The sequence below is a fragment of the Corylus avellana genome, chromosome ca2, assembly GCF_901000735.1.
Source record: "Corylus avellana chromosome ca2, CavTom2PMs-1.0".
NCBI classification, from domain to species: domain Eukaryota; kingdom Viridiplantae; phylum Streptophyta; class Magnoliopsida; order Fagales; family Betulaceae; genus Corylus; species Corylus avellana.
The window spans coordinates 4737727-4754418 of record NC_081542.1 but is presented as its reverse complement, the minus strand read 5'-3'; the positions used below and the strand labels follow the sequence as shown (position 1 = coordinate 4754418).

General features: G+C 34.8%; 3 protein-coding genes across 7 annotated transcripts in view; 2 read left to right on the top strand and 1 right to left on the bottom strand.

Annotated features, from left to right (window-relative positions):
* The first annotated feature begins 4045 nt into the window (after window positions 1–4045).
* On the top strand, window positions 4046–6151 carry LOC132168579 (ribonuclease 1-like). Its single transcript, XM_059579576.1, has 3 exons — window positions 4046–4366; window positions 4993–5194; window positions 5779–6151. The coding sequence occupies exons 1-3, from the start codon at window positions 4046–4048 to the stop codon at window positions 6072–6074; spliced, it is 819 nt and encodes a 272-aa protein (XP_059435559.1). The 3' UTR covers window positions 6075–6151.
* Window positions 6152–6457: 306 nt separating this feature from the next.
* Window positions 6458–12270, bottom strand: LOC132173066 (probable diphthine methyl ester synthase). Of its 5 annotated transcripts, XM_059584635.1 has the most exons (9): window positions 12099–12270; window positions 11709–11757; window positions 11192–11313; window positions 9295–9465; window positions 9052–9176; window positions 8174–8403; window positions 7499–7538; window positions 7274–7365; window positions 6458–7001 (listed from the first exon to the last, which is right to left on the bottom strand). In XM_059584635.1, exons 4-9 carry the CDS (start codon window positions 9442–9444, stop codon window positions 6784–6786), a joined length of 855 nt encoding a protein of 284 aa, XP_059440618.1. In that variant the 5' UTR covers window positions 9445–9465; window positions 11192–11313; window positions 11709–11757; window positions 12099–12270; the 3' UTR covers window positions 6458–6783. The 5 variants fall into 5 exon arrangements, with proteins under 5 accessions (XP_059440618.1, XP_059440617.1, XP_059440616.1 ...); XM_059584634.1 differs by lacking the exon at window positions 11192–11313; XM_059584633.1 differs by lacking the exon at window positions 11709–11757.
* A 2898-nt stretch (window positions 12271–15168) lies between these two features.
* Window positions 15169–16692, top strand: part of LOC132168578 (putative kinase-like protein TMKL1) — a 3020-nt gene continuing 1496 nt past the window's right edge. Inside the window, exon 1 of the mRNA XM_059579575.1 lies at window positions 15169–15242. Coding sequence (XP_059435558.1) covers window positions 15169–15242 — 74 coding nt within the window. The remainder of the gene's footprint in view (window positions 15243–16692) is intronic.

Genomic DNA, 16692 nt, shown 5'->3' with positions numbered 1-16692 from the left:
AATCATGAGGTTGATTTGGCAATGGACGGTTATTGTTTTGTCTGTAGCAAAAATTGATTAATATAAAGAAAAAAAAAAAAACAAACAAACAAACAAACAAACAAAAAGAATGTTTGGTATATAGATATATAGTTATTTTTTATTTGAATAGTAGTAAAAGTGATTTATTTGAAGTAAAAAGTAAGAATATTATAAGTTAAATTTTTTTTAATGAATAATAAGAAGCTTTTGCCAAACTGTGCCCCGAAGTAGATTGACCTTATGAATCAATTAGTGGTAAACACGAAGGGAGGGATGGGGGATTGGTATTGACCATAGCCCGGTCCTTGCGCTAGATTGACAGATTGTTCCTCGTTCCACAAGTTCACAGGAAATGCCTTTGATTACCAGACCCTAAGCCACTCCTCAAACACACCCAAACAGACCCTAAGCCTTTTGGGACGTATATTATTAGTCAATCTTTAGTCAATGTCATCTAATAGGATTAGAAAAAATTAAAAAAATTAAAAAACTGTCATCCTAATATTCATTTAATACCCAACAACTGCCCTTTTGTTTTGGTATTATTATGATCTAAATCGTTCATTTAAACACACTTTTCAAAGTCTGTGACAATTGAAAATGTGGCCCCATTCACATGCAATCCTTAGTCCGATTCTTGCGCTAGATTGATAGACTATTCCTCCTCCCACTGGTCCAAATGTCCCTGATAGGTCGGCCGGCCAAAAGAATCATGAGGTTGATTTGGCAGTGGACGGTTATTGTTTTGTCTGTAGCAAAAATTGATTAATATAAAGAAAAAAAAAAAGAAACAAACAAACAAACAAAAAGAATGTTTGGTATATATATATATAGTTATTTTTTACTTGAATAATAGTAAAAGTGATTTATTTGAAGTAAAAAAGTAAGAATATTAGGAGTTAAATTTTTTTTAATGAATAATAAGAAGCTTTTGCCAAATTGTGCCCTGAAGTAGATTGACCTTATGAATCAATTAGTGGTAAACACGAAGGGAGGGATGGGGAATTGGTATTGACCATAGCCCGGTCCTTGCGCTAGATTGACAGATTGTTCCTCGTTCCACTAGTCCACAGGAAATGCCTTTGATTACTAGACCTTAAGCCACTCCTCAAACACACCCAAACAGACCCTAAGCCTATTGGGACGTATATTATTAGTCAATCTTTAGTCAATGTCATCTAATAGGATTAGAAAAAATAAAAATTGTCATCCTAATATTCATTTAATACCCAACAACCGCCCTTTTGTTTTGGTATTATTATGATCTAAATAGTTCATTTAAACACACTTTTCAAAGTCTGTGATAATTGAAAACGTGGCCCCATTCACATGCAATCCTTAGTCCGATTCTTCCGCTAGATTGATAGACTATTCCTCCTCCCACTGGTCCAAATGTCCCTGATAGGTCGGCCGGCCAAAAGAATCATGAGGTTGATTTGGCAATGGACGGTTATTGTTTTGTCTGTAGCAAAAATTGATTAATATAAAGAAAAAAAAAAAAAACAAACAAACAAACAAACAAACAAAAAGAATGTTTGGTATATAGATATATAGTTATTTTTTATTTGAATAATAGTAAAAGTGATTTATTTGAAGTAAAAAGTAAGAATATTAGGAGTCAAATTTTTTTTAATGAATAATAAGAAGCTTTTGCCAAACTGTGCCCTGAAGTAGATTGACCTTATGAATCAATTAGTGGTAAACACGAAGGGAGGGATGGGGAATTTGTATTGACCATAGCCCGGTCCTTGTGCTAGAGTGACAGATTGTTCCTCGTTTCACTAGTCCACAGGAAATGCCTTTGAGTAGCAAAATGTTAAAGTATTGATTAAATAATTAAATTTACATTTTCCTATTAACTTAAGCTTTTGAGATAAATGGTGATTTAGCATGATATCATAGCCAAATATCCTAATTAAGTTCGAACCTTGACTATGTTACTTTACCTAATATCAATTAAATATTCTACGTGTTGAGTCACCTATTAAAAGGAAGTTTGAACTCACACACATAAAGAAAAATGTTAAAGTATTGATTAAATGATTAAATTTATCTCTTCCTATTAGTTTAAATTTTTGTTCTAATTGGTAATTTAACAAAATCCATTTTTCAGAGTTTCTGACAATTGAAAACTTTGCCCCATTCACATGTAATCATGCAAGCATTCGCACATGGCTCCAAGCCCCCACTGGCCACCCCCGGTCCAAGGCCAAACATGTCTTTCTCCAACAACGCCAAAGCATTTGTTTCTTTTGTTGTACGAGGTGACGGACACCATTTATATTTCCTTTAAAACCAACATCAATATCTTGTATTGTTTTTGAAGGAATTATCTTGTTATAGATATAACAATTAAATGGGGCAAAATGCTTCGTACAATACCAAAAATATAATTTGGAATCTTCACAGCTTAAAGATTATCTATGACATACATAATAGCTTTTCAGACCATTATAAGACAATATCTATGAAAAGTCACCGTCTCAATCAGTTTCAGATCTACAGTAAATTTTGGCGAATCACGTCTTTATCCACTATCAGGTCTTTGTTAGTATTTATGTGCATCTACATGGTTTATTATTTGTACGTGGTGATCATGTGCAACATAGGGCTGGGCACGGGTCGGGGCGGGGCGGGTATCGGACTTTTTCCCACCCGCCCCGCACCTTGTGGGTTTTGGGATTTCCAACCCACCACCCGAGCACAATGAGCAATATCTGCGCGGATTCGGGTGCTGCGGGGCGGGGAAATCGTCTGCGGGTTGTGCGGGTTGGGTTCTTTTCCTCCATTTTCGTCTGGTTTTTTCTCCTCCATTTTCATCTCTCCTGTTCTGCAAATTTCTTTTCCTCCTACACAACCACAACCCAACATCAGAACCTATAAACAATGGAAATGAAAATTTATTTGTTTGAACAAACAACCCAACATCAGATTAATGAATTTATCAAGAGATCTCTTGGATCTCATTCATGAAAGAGGTCTAGAGAGAGAAAAAAAAAAAAAAAAACTTGGATTGTATTCTGTGGAGGTGAGAGCAGCGCAACAGCGTCTGAAGAGGTGGAGGGCGGCGCAGACGAGAGACGGAGAGAGAGCCACTAACAAGAGAGAACAAGAGAGATGAAGAAAGAGTAAGAGAGCGAGAGAGCAAGAGAGACGAAGAGAGAGCAAGAGAACAAGAGAGGGACTAAGGGAGAGAGGTGGAAGAACAAAATAGAGAGAGGAGTTAGGGTTAGTACCTAGGGTTTTTTCCTTTTTATGCTAACGTGGGTTGGATTAGGGCGGGGCGGGTACCCGCAGGGAAAAAATTCCTATACCCGCAACCCACCCCACCCCGCATGAGTTGGATAAATCCTACCCGAACCCACAAAAATATACACAAAACCCGCATGGGTTCGGGGCGGGTCTGCGGGTTGGGCGGGTTTTTGCCCACCCCTAGTGCTACACATGTTAGACAAGAGCTCATCAGTTGTTAAATTTAGGGCTCCCAACTAATGGCTCATAAATGCATCTACATGGTTTATTGTAATTCGTCCTCATTTGCTACAAACATTAGACAATTAATTAGGTTATTGGTTGTTGAATTTTACAGTATTCAGATTGAGCTCAACAAAATAACGGACTAGCCTAACTAATAACAATAAACACTAACAGAATACTCTCCTATTTCATATTTGTTTAGGCGAATGTGAGTGCTCTTAATTAAAATTAAGCTCTCCAACTAATTATTCATAAATGTATTTGCATAGATGGTTTTTGTTTGATATATGCTCATGATCACTTGATAAATCTATCCAACGAAGAAAAGTGGGTACGTATAGATTGTTTCTATTAGTTATCTGTTTGTTTTTTTTTTTTTTAACACTATTCATCAATCACATCCATGACAATGACGAAACATCTATGATCGAGTCCTTAACCAATCTTTATGATTTTTTGCGACTTTAGTTTTACGTTCACACGTATGCATGCATGCTATGCTATATATATTACCCTACCATAACATTATTTTGATGTGATCTAAAAGATGGTTGCAACGAAAGTGTACCTTTTTGCTTGCTTCTTGGTATTGGTGACTGGGATTTATTTTCATCGGGTGCCACCGCCACGGGATCTTAATCATCAGGATATTTATGATTCTTTTCAAGGGGTGTTCCCGGATGCTGAGGATTATGATCATTTCTATTTGGTCCTTCAGTGGCCTCCCACATTCTGCAATCTTGCTCCGAACAAGTGTCACAAAAACGCGACGAAGTTCACTTATTTCACTATTCATGGGCTTTGGCCACAGAAAAAGAATGGAGGCGGCATCATTTGCACAAGTGGACCTGCATTTGATTATGACAAGGTATTATATATTATTGTGTCTCCACATTTACTTTATTATATATATATATATATATATTGACGTCTCAGCAGCCTGATAAATCTAAGAGAGAAAATTGTCTATTACAATCGGATAGTATATATGCTTAAATGGATTGGTATGTTTGTGTGAACATTTGAAGGGCTTAAAATTACGTTTAACATTCAAAAAGTCAATTTGAAAAAAAAAAAATATTCATTTGGTAAAAAAAATTGAAAGCGCTTTTAAGGATCTAAAAAGCCTAAAAATGACAAAAACACACTTTTGACAAAAGCTTAAAAATGAATCTTTTACCAAAAAGCATTTTTTAACTTAAAAATTGTATTTTTCAAACGCAATCCCAAACATGCTCAAGACACTATATCCTAACCTATGTGATTGACTTTTGGACCATACCCATTATTAATGTATATCGACTCACAAAACATAAATTAAATATTAATAATGATTACAAAATAACACAAACACTTCAAATATAAATTAAATATCACTAGATTTAAAGACTTAGTATTCTTTCCTTTTTCTGCGTCATTATCATTTGTGTTAATATATATATATAACGTTTGGTGCTAACTATGTATATATATATATTTTGATCTACTGTGTAGCTGGCAAGAGAGAAGAAGCTGATTGAACGTATGAAGAAATTTTGGCCAAACCTTAGAGGGAAAGACGAACAATTTTGGGGGGATGAATGGAATAAGCATGGGAGGTGCATAGGGTTGGAGCAAAACGATTACTTTAATAGAGCTGCTAACGTTTACGCCAATGAGAACATTTCCAGTCTAGTTGAAGAGTTGGAAAAACATGGTTTACACTTTTCCTTTTAATATCAATATTGAGAAAAACATGGTTTACACAATACAAGAACTATAGTCGTTGTCATTCTAGCTATCATTTCGCGAATGTATCCTTTAATAAAATAAAATGTCCGTCTAAACATCAACAATATTATTATTCTAATAAAACATGCTTTATTTTGGTTCTGATTCTGTTGATCGTTTTGAATAAATATTTATTATGTTTAGACCTTATACATAGTCCTCCATTATATATATATATATATATATATATATATATATATATTTTGAAAAACTTCACTTACCAATTACCATCCTAATTTTTTTGTCACTTTTACAATCATACCTTTAAACTTTAAAAAGTCTTAATTTAGTGTATCCATTTTTCAAAATTTTCAACCGCTAGTTTTGATGGGTCATGAGTGTCAAAATTTTTAAAATACCCTCTCTTTTTTTTATAAAAAAAAAAAAAAAAAAAAAGCTATTTTAAAAATTTTGACAGAATCTATCAAAAAAAACTTAAAAGTTTTAGTATGATCGTAAGAAAAATATATAAGGGTGGTATGGATAACTTCTTCTTCTTCTATGAAACAGAGATTCATGAAGGAAAATCATACCGGATTGAACAGTACAAGGAAGCCATTAAAAGTAGTAGGTTAAACGTGACACCGAATTTCCAATGCAACGAACATGGACAAGTACAACAACTACTTGAAGTAAAGCTTTGCGTATGCAAAAAAGGGACAAAATTTCAGGATTGCACTTACAAAGTGGGCCAATGCAGTACTACCTCTCTTATCCGATTTCCTCATGAGTGGAACAAAATTACACACAGGCCAGATGCAGATGCAGTGGAAGAAAATTTCAGAATTGCACTTTCAGCTCCCTGATGACGCCCGCCAGCGGCCGGCATTTTCTTTAATAAAATAAAATCTTATCCTGCTAGCATTTATGCGTCCCCACATTAATATTTATGCTTCATGCATTTTGATTCTGTTGATCGTTTTGAATAAATATTTATTATGTTTAGACCTTATACATAGTCCTCTAAATTGATTCTCCTGATCTTGAGATTTTATCACTTTAAATAAACTCACATGGCTTTTTCTTCTTTTCACCTTCAAATACAGTACAAGGCAGCAATAGATGATGAGACTAACTTTTATGAGATTGTGGTACAAACTTACCATTCTGTGCCCTCCAATGAGAAATTGACATCTCAGCTTGAAATAACTTAAGAAAAATAAACAAACACGCCAGATTATACCACATCTACTAAAAAAACAAATTCTTCATCTGATTACCAGTCATTCAGTGACCGTCACTTGAGCAGTAAAACTGCCATAATGAAATTTTTAACTCAAACAAACCCAGCCACCATATGACATACACAACTTCTGCAATCAAATCTTTGCTAACGTTAGTATGAGAAGTGTCTTGTAGAAAAGAAGATCAAGCATGATTAAGTGAATGCTTTTACAATTAAAAGAGCAAGAATAGATCATCACAAGACCAAAAAGGAAGACTAACCTCCATGAAGAGGCAATATATATCAATCTCATTTCCTTTTTGAGGAAAAAAAAAAATAATCATACAATCCTATTGCCTATTACCTATCTGTTCCAAACTCTCTCCTTTAAGTCTGTAAAAGTCCAGCATTTCATCTTCCACCGGATGGGTCTTGCCTACTATGACAAGGCAATGCAGAGGTGTTCCAAAATCAATCATCTGCAGTTGCTTCATCGTACCAGCAACTATCTTCTGATCCTCAGATCCCAGCCGAGCAAACCCAACACAATCAGTCTCTTCACCATACGCTGCAGGAAAATGCACGAATCGCCAATAATCAAATAACACAATTATTTTTGCAAAACTTGAAACTTCAAATTTAGAGCAACTGAAAATTAATTGCAGCAAAATATGGAGCATAAGAGCATAGAAAAAGGTTAGGAGCCACCTAAGCAAATCATCCGTTGTAAACAAAAAACTTACATAAAAGATAAATCAAACTCAAGAAAGTAGTAAACTTAAAGAATCATCTACAAATGAAATTCAAGGCTTGTAGATAGGAAGAATTCAGAAACCATACCAGATTCTCCACGATTTTGCTCCACCTCCAAGAGCTGCTCAATGGCAGTGTTTATTGTCATGTATTTAGGTGGTTCATACTGCTTTCTTCCTCTGAATGAATTCAAGAGGCAAAGCAGAGCAAAAATAATCAGTCCATGCATTGGTACTTAAGAGCCATGGTAAAATAATTCCACCCAAAAAAAAAAAAGAGAGAGAAGGCAATTGTTCACTTTTAAGTACAGACCTGCATAAGGACTCCAGTGAGGGTTCCTTCACTCGTATATCTGCGGGGTTGAAGAATTTGCAATGAATTTTTTTAAGTATGATACATCAAGAAGAGGCACATATTACAAACAAGCCCGAATTCAGAGGACTTCTTTTATCTTTACTAGATGAGTGAATGGGACATGTTTTGGAAAGAAGGAAAGGATTATTAAATTATAGCAATCCCAATGCTACCATGACTATAAAATAGTCATTTTTTGACATCTAAAGCTTTAAGCTCAATGTTTATGAACGGGAAAGACACAATGACTGTTTGATACAAGAAAAGGGCCTACAAAAGCTTCCTAATGATAATAGACGTATAGATGAGAAACACAGAATGATACTATGCTGCTATCATACATGAGTGAAGTAACAGACAGTAATGTTCCAGAAAGATAGAATGTGATACCTAAGGTAGGTTTATAACTTATGCATGTTGAGAAATATATGTAGCGTGAAAATTGTTGTGAATGCAAAAATCACAGCTCCTATCTTTTAAAAAATCCTTAGTGTCTCTATAGCATATAACCTCAGTAAATATTTTACTGTAGTTCCAAGAGGTTGCAACCTATAGATCAAGCAATCTCTTCTATATTTGAAAAACTATAACTGATGTGCATTCCATCAACTAAACCAATCATGAAAACTTCACCTAGCAAGCAGAGTGTGTGTAATCCGAGTATGCGGTTTCTTTGAATCTTCTCATAAAAGCTATCAGGCCTCCATGTTTCGGTAAAAAATGGTATTGAAACTGTCTCTCCATAGCAGTAGAGTTGTAACCCACATACACCGACTGCATTCATCACTGATGCATTGTGTACCACCTTGACTTCAACCCCCATCTTCTTTGCTCGAACAACAAGATCAGTGTGTGTTGTTGCTCTGTGTTCAAAAACAAATTGTAAACAGAAGCGAGTATGTCAATTGAATTCCAATAAAGAACCATGTTATTCCAATGTAAATTTACATGTGCGCAGGTGCAAGAAAAAAGTACATATACAGCTTAGGATTCTTAGCCATAATTTGGAACTATATGCAGAGTTTAAGCTCCAAGAAAGATTTGACTCAAAAATGTTGAAGATTAACTGAACTCTATTTGTTTATTTATTTATTTGACTGATCAGTTACATATGCACATATTGGTCTTGAACCTACAACCCCACCCTTCACTCTGCCGTAATAGGAGTAGCAGCTGCCATCTGAGCTAGAGCTCATTGGCATTCGAATTTTAAATTTATAAACTTGTTTCGAGACTGGTCTTTTGAGCAAATCAGCTAAATTAGCAGCCCCAACTTCTCGTATCTGCTCTGCAATTTTTATTCTTCCCTCCCTAATGGACTGAAAACCAACAATCTCTCAAACTCAATACTCCATAAGTAATGTTTCTTCACTTACAATACTCAAACAATTCACATTTTTCTTTAACTCAAGAATTCAATAAAACCCAAATTCACAAAAATAAATAATATCATCCAACTACAGCATTCCACAAAATCCAAATCAAAAAGAAAAAGTAAGCATAATCCATACCCAAAAGGATCCCCAACAACAAGGAAAGCCACATCAAAGCCATGAGCCTCTGATAGAATTTCATCTGCTTTTTCCTCCACCATTTCCCTATCTGCTAGTGTGATTAATTTCCCATATAACTGTTCCTGCACAAAAGAAAGAAGAAAAAGCAAACCCGATGTGAAAATAAAATAAAACCCAAAATTGAGGGCTTTGGAAAAAGAAAACGAAGAGTAGCAGCTATTGTGCACAGGGAAGTAGTACCAATGTGGAAAGGCCATCGGAAGAGAGACCGAAAGAGAGGAGAGAAGTGTAGGCCTCTATGTAGACCTTTCCGCATTTCTTCACTGCTTCTAAACCTCTGAGAGTGATGTCCTTCTCGTTGCCCAGTCCCAGACCCACTATGTACAACATCTCTCTTCCTCCAACGCCAATCTAATTTGAAATAAAGGGTAAAAAGAGAATAAGAAGAGGAAAAGGACAACAAGACCTGGCAAAATGCCATAAATTCAAAACTAACTCATTCATCTATATTTCTCGTCTTATTCCCTAGAAAATTATCATTTTTCGCTTGATAATTTTCGCTTTCCAATTCAAAATTAAGTTTCCGACTCATTCCCTACTAAAGTTGATAACACGCTTTTGCAATTTTAGTTAGCCACTTCCCAAAAGCATGACACATCAAACTCTCTAAATATTTCTCTACTTCATTTAAATATTCTTCTTTATTCGTATGGTAGTTGGAAGGTATTCTTATGGAAATCCATCACTACAATCAAAAGAGCCTTACTAGATGAATCAGATTGCATAATAATTCAACTTGAGCTTCAATATTCAAGAATCAAACAGCAATAACTACAAATGTAATTGATAACACATCCAAATAAATCAACTAGGCTGCTTGCACTGATTTACACTACGAATGACAAAAAGTAACCTAGAATAAAACAACTCAGCAAGCCCATCAAGCAATACAGCTTAATGCAAGAGGACCAAACTGGATTTCCCTCCCATACTGACATTTCTGGTTCTGAATGCCTTTACTAGCACTGTTGCTGTGCTTCCGGCAGAACTTCCAGCTACAGGAACACCTAGAGAAGGTTGTGCTTTCAAGAAGCTTATACAAATAGAAACAAATTAAGAAATGAAAACTCAACTCAATCACAAACCAATAAATAGTGAAAAATAGCTACAGAAAAAAGAAAAGAAAAAAACCAATTACTCTTGTTTAAAAGCTAGACATGACAAGGGCAAAAGCAACAACGCTATTACTAACTGGTGTAGCCAAACTCAGATTCGACCCACATGCAGAGTCACCCTCTAAAACCCCATCAACATTGTTTGCCTGCACATAATTTGGTACTCACGCTTCAAAGCTGCAGTAAGTCATAAAAGAGATTAGGAATTTTGATGCTCTCATTCAATTCCCACTTTTGATTACAATTTACAACTCGGGCATTTAGGTTCCACTCCCTCATCCACCTGCTATCAATCTTACCAGAAACTGAGTAGGCTGGCCTCAGTCTCTGAACATTAGGTTCCGTTATCCTTTGCAATTAGAAGTCTATTAGCTTGAATTGGTGTTTTAGCTCTGTTCCTTATCATAACTCGCCGATGCATATTGAATCAATAAATGATCCCCACTGCATTTCCTTCAAATCACTAACTCCAACAAACATTGTAGCTATCAGTAAAGTAAAAACACACATATGTATCTCTACAAACCAACAGGCTACTTCCAAGCAGCAAATTATGAAGTTAAAAGTGCTTCATGAGCCAATATATAGTTCCATAACTTACATGACTTATATGACCTTTACCCTACTTTTGTAACTTTTGTTCATGAAAAGAAAAGAAACTTCCATATTTCTTTCAAATCCTTTTACATTATTTTGCTTCCCAAAAGTTAGAAGAACTTCAGTAGAGCCAACTAATTGTTATCACACCCAGATAGCTCATAGTTTACCTTGAGTGCCACATGAAGAAACCCATATTACCCTAAATCCTAATCACGAGAAGCTAGGACCACATAGACAACTCAAAAACAGAACCCAAAAAAAATCACACATTAAATATACAGAAAAAAATATATATCACTTTAGTCATTGAGTTCTAGCTATATGCTCGACCAAATGCCTCAGAGAAAATAAGAAAGAAATACCTGAAAGCTTAGTAGTAGAAGCACAAAAAGATGTGGAAGCACGAAATTGGTTGGCTTTCTGCTTCTACCAGAACGTTATATCCTCTTTAGAATATTGTTCGGTTTTTACCCTAAATTCCCAACTGGACAGAAAATTGACAAATCATTCCATGGGTCTATTGATTGAACTACAAATTCCAAGGGTACTACTACAAATCAAAAATCGCCAACTATATTATCACCCAATCACAGATTAATCCAAAACCAGTATCAACAGCCAATCAATTTCGTGAATATTCAAGGGGTTTTCGGTTTTCACTCCAAGTTTCTAACCTCAGCAGAAAATATATAGAATGATCTTATGGGTGTATCAAATAAGCTACAAACTTCATGATTATCATCCAAAAATTGGAACGTAAGAACCCACAGCATCACTAATTAATTCTTGAAGCAAGACAAGAGGAAGAAATTGAAAAGAACATGAGAGAGAGAGAGAGAGAGAGAGAGAGAGATGAGAAAGGAGGGAGAGGAGAATTACCTCAATCGTCCTCCTCCTGATGAGCGTTGGCTGAGTGAGTTGCAGAGAACTAGAGGCGCGGGAGAGAGAGAGAGAGAGTGAGAGAAAATATATAAAAAAGAAAAATGAAGCGGCGAAAGATTGAAGCTCAGCGTATATGGTGAGGGTTCTGACAAAACTAAACTGGCGAGGGAATTAGCTAGTTTGATGGTGTGGGTATTTTGTGGAAACTAAGAATGCTCTAAATCATTAATAACTTCAAAATTAAGTTTTTCTTGCTTCGTTACATATGTACATAGAAACCCAGAAAGCAATCAAACATTCACTCAAAAACATTGTAATGGACTAGGAAGAAAAGCAAAAAGCTAGAGAAAGAGAGCTGAATGAAGGAAGGAAGGAATGAATACTCACATTGCTTCTCTTCACCTCAGCAGCAACAGCTAAATGCTTTAGCAACCGAGCAGAAGAGTACGATTTGTTGCAAGCGTATATTGGTGTTCTTCACACCGTCCCAATCCACGCCACCAAATCTCGTGGAGTTCTTCGTAAAACCTGCGAGTGGAGTCAAAACCCCATTTGCATAAATCCCTTCTCTCACCGAGAAACTGAGAATCGATAGAGGGTTTTTGGTCCGAGGCTGAAACTGAGGGGCCGAGAGGTTCAACTCCCAAAGCCCAATTCCCTCAGAGCATAAACAGGGCCCATTGAAATGTTTGTTGGCGGCCCACGAATGCTACATTAATTCAACTTGTACCCCTATGACATAAATAATATAAATTTATGATACAAATATTTAACCCTAATTTAAAAAAGCATACCAATATGGTTTTCCTTTAAACTTTCACCTAATTCAATTTATAAAATTGTCATACAATTCTTGAACATTTTAGAAACACATGCATTTTTTTTTTAATAAACAGAGTTAGAGGAAATTCCATTAAAAAAAATATATATGTATCTCTCGCATGCTCCTTTTTGGTAAAGCAACAACTACTCTTCTTGTCACTCGTTTGGCTTCTACTATCAATTTTAGGTGTTTTGATTTGGAAGGAGATGCACTTATGGTGATTCTTGTTGTGAATCAGTCTCATATCTTTTCTTCTTGGCAGTTTGCCGCTATTGTGTCTGACATTATCCTTAATCTTTATTATTTTCAAAGCTGGAATGCTTTAAAAATGTCTAGATGTGCTAATTTTCGTACACACGGTTTAACAAAATTGGCCACTACCTACCTAATGTTTGGTAGCATTCATTTAAATTCTCCCTTCTTTCTTCCTTTTAGATCAAGAGTACGAAAGATCCTTTTTTATACCCTCTTTTCCACATTTCAATTAGACAAAATAAAAAAATAAAAAAATACACCTAACAATTTGATGCACTAAATTAAAAAAAATAATAATAATAATCATTACACCTAATTTAGAGAAGAAAACTCTATACATAGCATACAACTGAAATCTTATCCAACTTTAAGAAGAAAATAAACACCAAACCCTTGAGTATATAAATATCAAATAAAAAAGCAAAAGAATTTTAAATTTACGAGAAATGCTAAAAATTAAATTTTTATCATATACTTATTTCACAATTTTGATATAGCAGTTTTAATCAATCTTTGAATTTTTTTTTTTTTTTTTAAAGAAAAAAAATTATTAGTTGGGGTTATCATATTAACATTGTAAAATAATTATCGATAAAAATGTACACTTTTAGCATTAATCTATATTCAATAAAGATAAATGATTAATCACGTAATGACGTAAAGGTCCAAATCCAAATTTGAGTCGAAATTGGCTTACACCATGCTGGTGGCGAAAAGCATTTTCGCAACACCATAAAAGAATTCGGTGGAAAAGTAGTAGTCAGGAAAACGCGAAATACCAAAAACTCCTCACGGGACGAGACGAGGCAAGAACCCTGAATTTCTTGCGATAAAACGGCCAGCAACCGTCCTTGTCAGTGTGACGCGCAACGTGTGCGCCATACGCTACCGGCTACACTTTCCTTCGGAACAAACCTCACGCGCCCTTGGTACGGTGTAGTCTCAAAAAGCCAACTGGGCTTGTGTCACCGAGGTTTGTGGGCCCCCACTTGATGGGGACAGCTCCCCACTGTGTTTTCTTGGCTCCGAAAAGTTCTCTAGAAGTGGTATAAAATGGCGGAGGTGGATCCGATTCACTTACTCTCTTTTTCTTTTTTTAGTTTATTAATTTATTTTTCTCTCTTTGAAACGCCCAAAAGACGTAACTAACGGTCCTGACAAAGTGACAAGGTGGTCACATTGTGAGACCACGTAGAAAGTGTTGGGGTCCAATAGGAAAAAAGGGTTCGAACCGGCTCAAAACTTTTGAGAAATTTCTAGGAAAAGGCATAGAACCACCCCCCGACTTGACTTCTACCTAAACTATCACGTGTAATAAGGGGTTGGGGGGGGAGCTTTTGTCAAATTCTCACGTGCAAACTGACCACCGACATAGTTTTTATGTGCATTCCAACGAGGCCGGTATGAGGAGCAGAATATTGTTATAATTTAAATTTAGTCTATCTAATTGTGTATTTAAAATTTAAATAATTTCAAATAATGTATCTAGTTAGATATGCAAACTTTAAACTGTGACCATGAAATGAAGATGATCATTATTACTCGGACATCATATACCAGTAGTTTGCATAATTGCTCATTGATTATTACATAATAATGTTATTTAATAGATTGTTATGCAATTTTATGATATGATAGTGAAATCAACTTTTTGATTAGCAGTTGTAAAAAAAATTAAAAATTATTATCATGTTAGTCATATAACAGTCTACTAAATTAATAATGTTGCATATTAGACTATCGTTTAACTCCCATCTTATTAGGATGATGTAACAGGGTTTATCAACCCTTTAATTTTTTTATTTTTAACAATTACTAATAGGTTGATGGGTATTTTTACATCATCGCATTGAACTGGAAGTGGGATGATAGTGTAATGTGAAGCATTATACACATTACAAACAAGAGTAATGCTATATATTACATCATATTCCATTATTATTGTGTTATACTAATATGACATTGTTAATTCACGCATAAATTAGCTCTGGTAAAAAGAATGAAAAAAAAAAAAAAAAAAAATTAATGGTGGTTGACAAGGATCACCTTTTTTTTTAAAGAGAATATTATGAATATTAACCGTTATCTTCCAGATGAAGTAAAAGATGCGTATAAAGTGGGAAGGGTTAACTCCCCTCTGTTCAATATCCACCTACACTTGGTGAGGCGTCACGTGAAGTAAACTTATAGCGGCGATGAGGTGGAGATTGATTTTAACGATTATGCGGCAGTGATGGCGATCCTCATGCGTCTGGCCAGATCTTTTCGATTTTACCGCGTGGCTACTTCCCGATACATTATATGAAATGACCATAACTACTAAGGCACGATCCCTTTGTGGCAATATCCTTAACCACTAGCAAGGAGTCACCTTAAAAAATGACGTTGTTGAGCCCTAATTCCTTACCGAAAAGAACTGCATTCATTGATGCTAAAGCTTCAGCTGTTGTTAGGTCAGTTTGGAAAGCCAAAGACATACTCCGTGCAGCAATAAACTTCCCGTTAGAGTCCCTGACAATAAAACCCAACCCCACACGCCCTTCCTTCGAGTTAATCCCTACATCCCAGTTACTCTTTACCATAGTGCGTGGTGGGGGTTACCATGTTGGAACGGAAGAAACATATAGAGCTCACAAGTCACCTTAGCATAATAGGATAGTGGAATATTTAAAGTGACAACAATAAATGTGGACATACATGTGGTACTTTACCGGTTTAGATTTAACATATAGAGCTCACAAGTCATAAATAAAGTAATTTATAAGGTTTTATCGAGTAATTCTACAAGTCCCTCTTATATTTTTATTGAGTCCTTTCAAGAATGATGTGGCTATTAAATTTATTATTTATCAAAATCTAATAATGGTTGATGACAAGTCCAATGGTAAATTTAATAGCGACATTATTATTGAAGAGACTACAAAATGATACAAGAGAAACTTGTAGCATTACTAGGTTTCACCTACAAACTCAATAGTCAATAAGGATCAAGCCTCCATTTAAAAATTAATTAACTCAATACATTTATTACTATTTAGGATAAGGTTGGAACCCACTATGCTTCTTTCGTAGTGGTTATATCTTTGTTAGCAATTATATGAGCTTTGAAGCTAACAACTCAAAACATTAATTTGAATATCTTGCTTCTCTCTTTGGATGTATCAAAAGTATAAATATTAAAAAAAACAAAGCTTTTCTTTTCATGAGTCATGTTACCCATTACTAATTCAAAGAATCAATCAAGATATTCATTATTATATACTATAAGTATTTTGATAAGAACAATGTATATTTTATTTATTATTTCATTCAACATCGTCCTATTTCAAACCAAAAAACTCTAATTAAGATTAAAAAAAAAAAAAAAAACTGTAATCCAATGAAATTTTCAATTTCCCTCCGTAATAAAGGGGTGAAATGATTGTAGTTGAATTAAGATCATCTCCAGTTAGTTATATTTGAATAATATTTGTGTCTTTTCACTTTTTAAGGGAACAAAAATACCATTTTAATATAACTAATTAAATATTCTCCTATTCAAATGAACTGAAGAAGATTATAATTCAACTTTTTTATGCAATTCACATTTTATAAAAATATTTATTATGTAATAATTTACATTTTGGTGACTGATGTGATAAACTATAAGTATTAGCTTGTAAACAACGACTCATAACACCTTTAGCAGCACCCAACCCATGAAATATATCATATCCTCAAACTTTACCTTTATCACACTTTCTAAAAGAAAAGTGCTAGAGAAAGTGTCAATCTTACTTTATTCTTTCTGTAAATTGATAGGGCATCTTATATGGCAAATACCATCTCAACAACTTGAATTTTTTAATTATTTAATTGTTATTGTGTCAAAAATTATATAAGAGTAGTGTAAATTTTGTATGA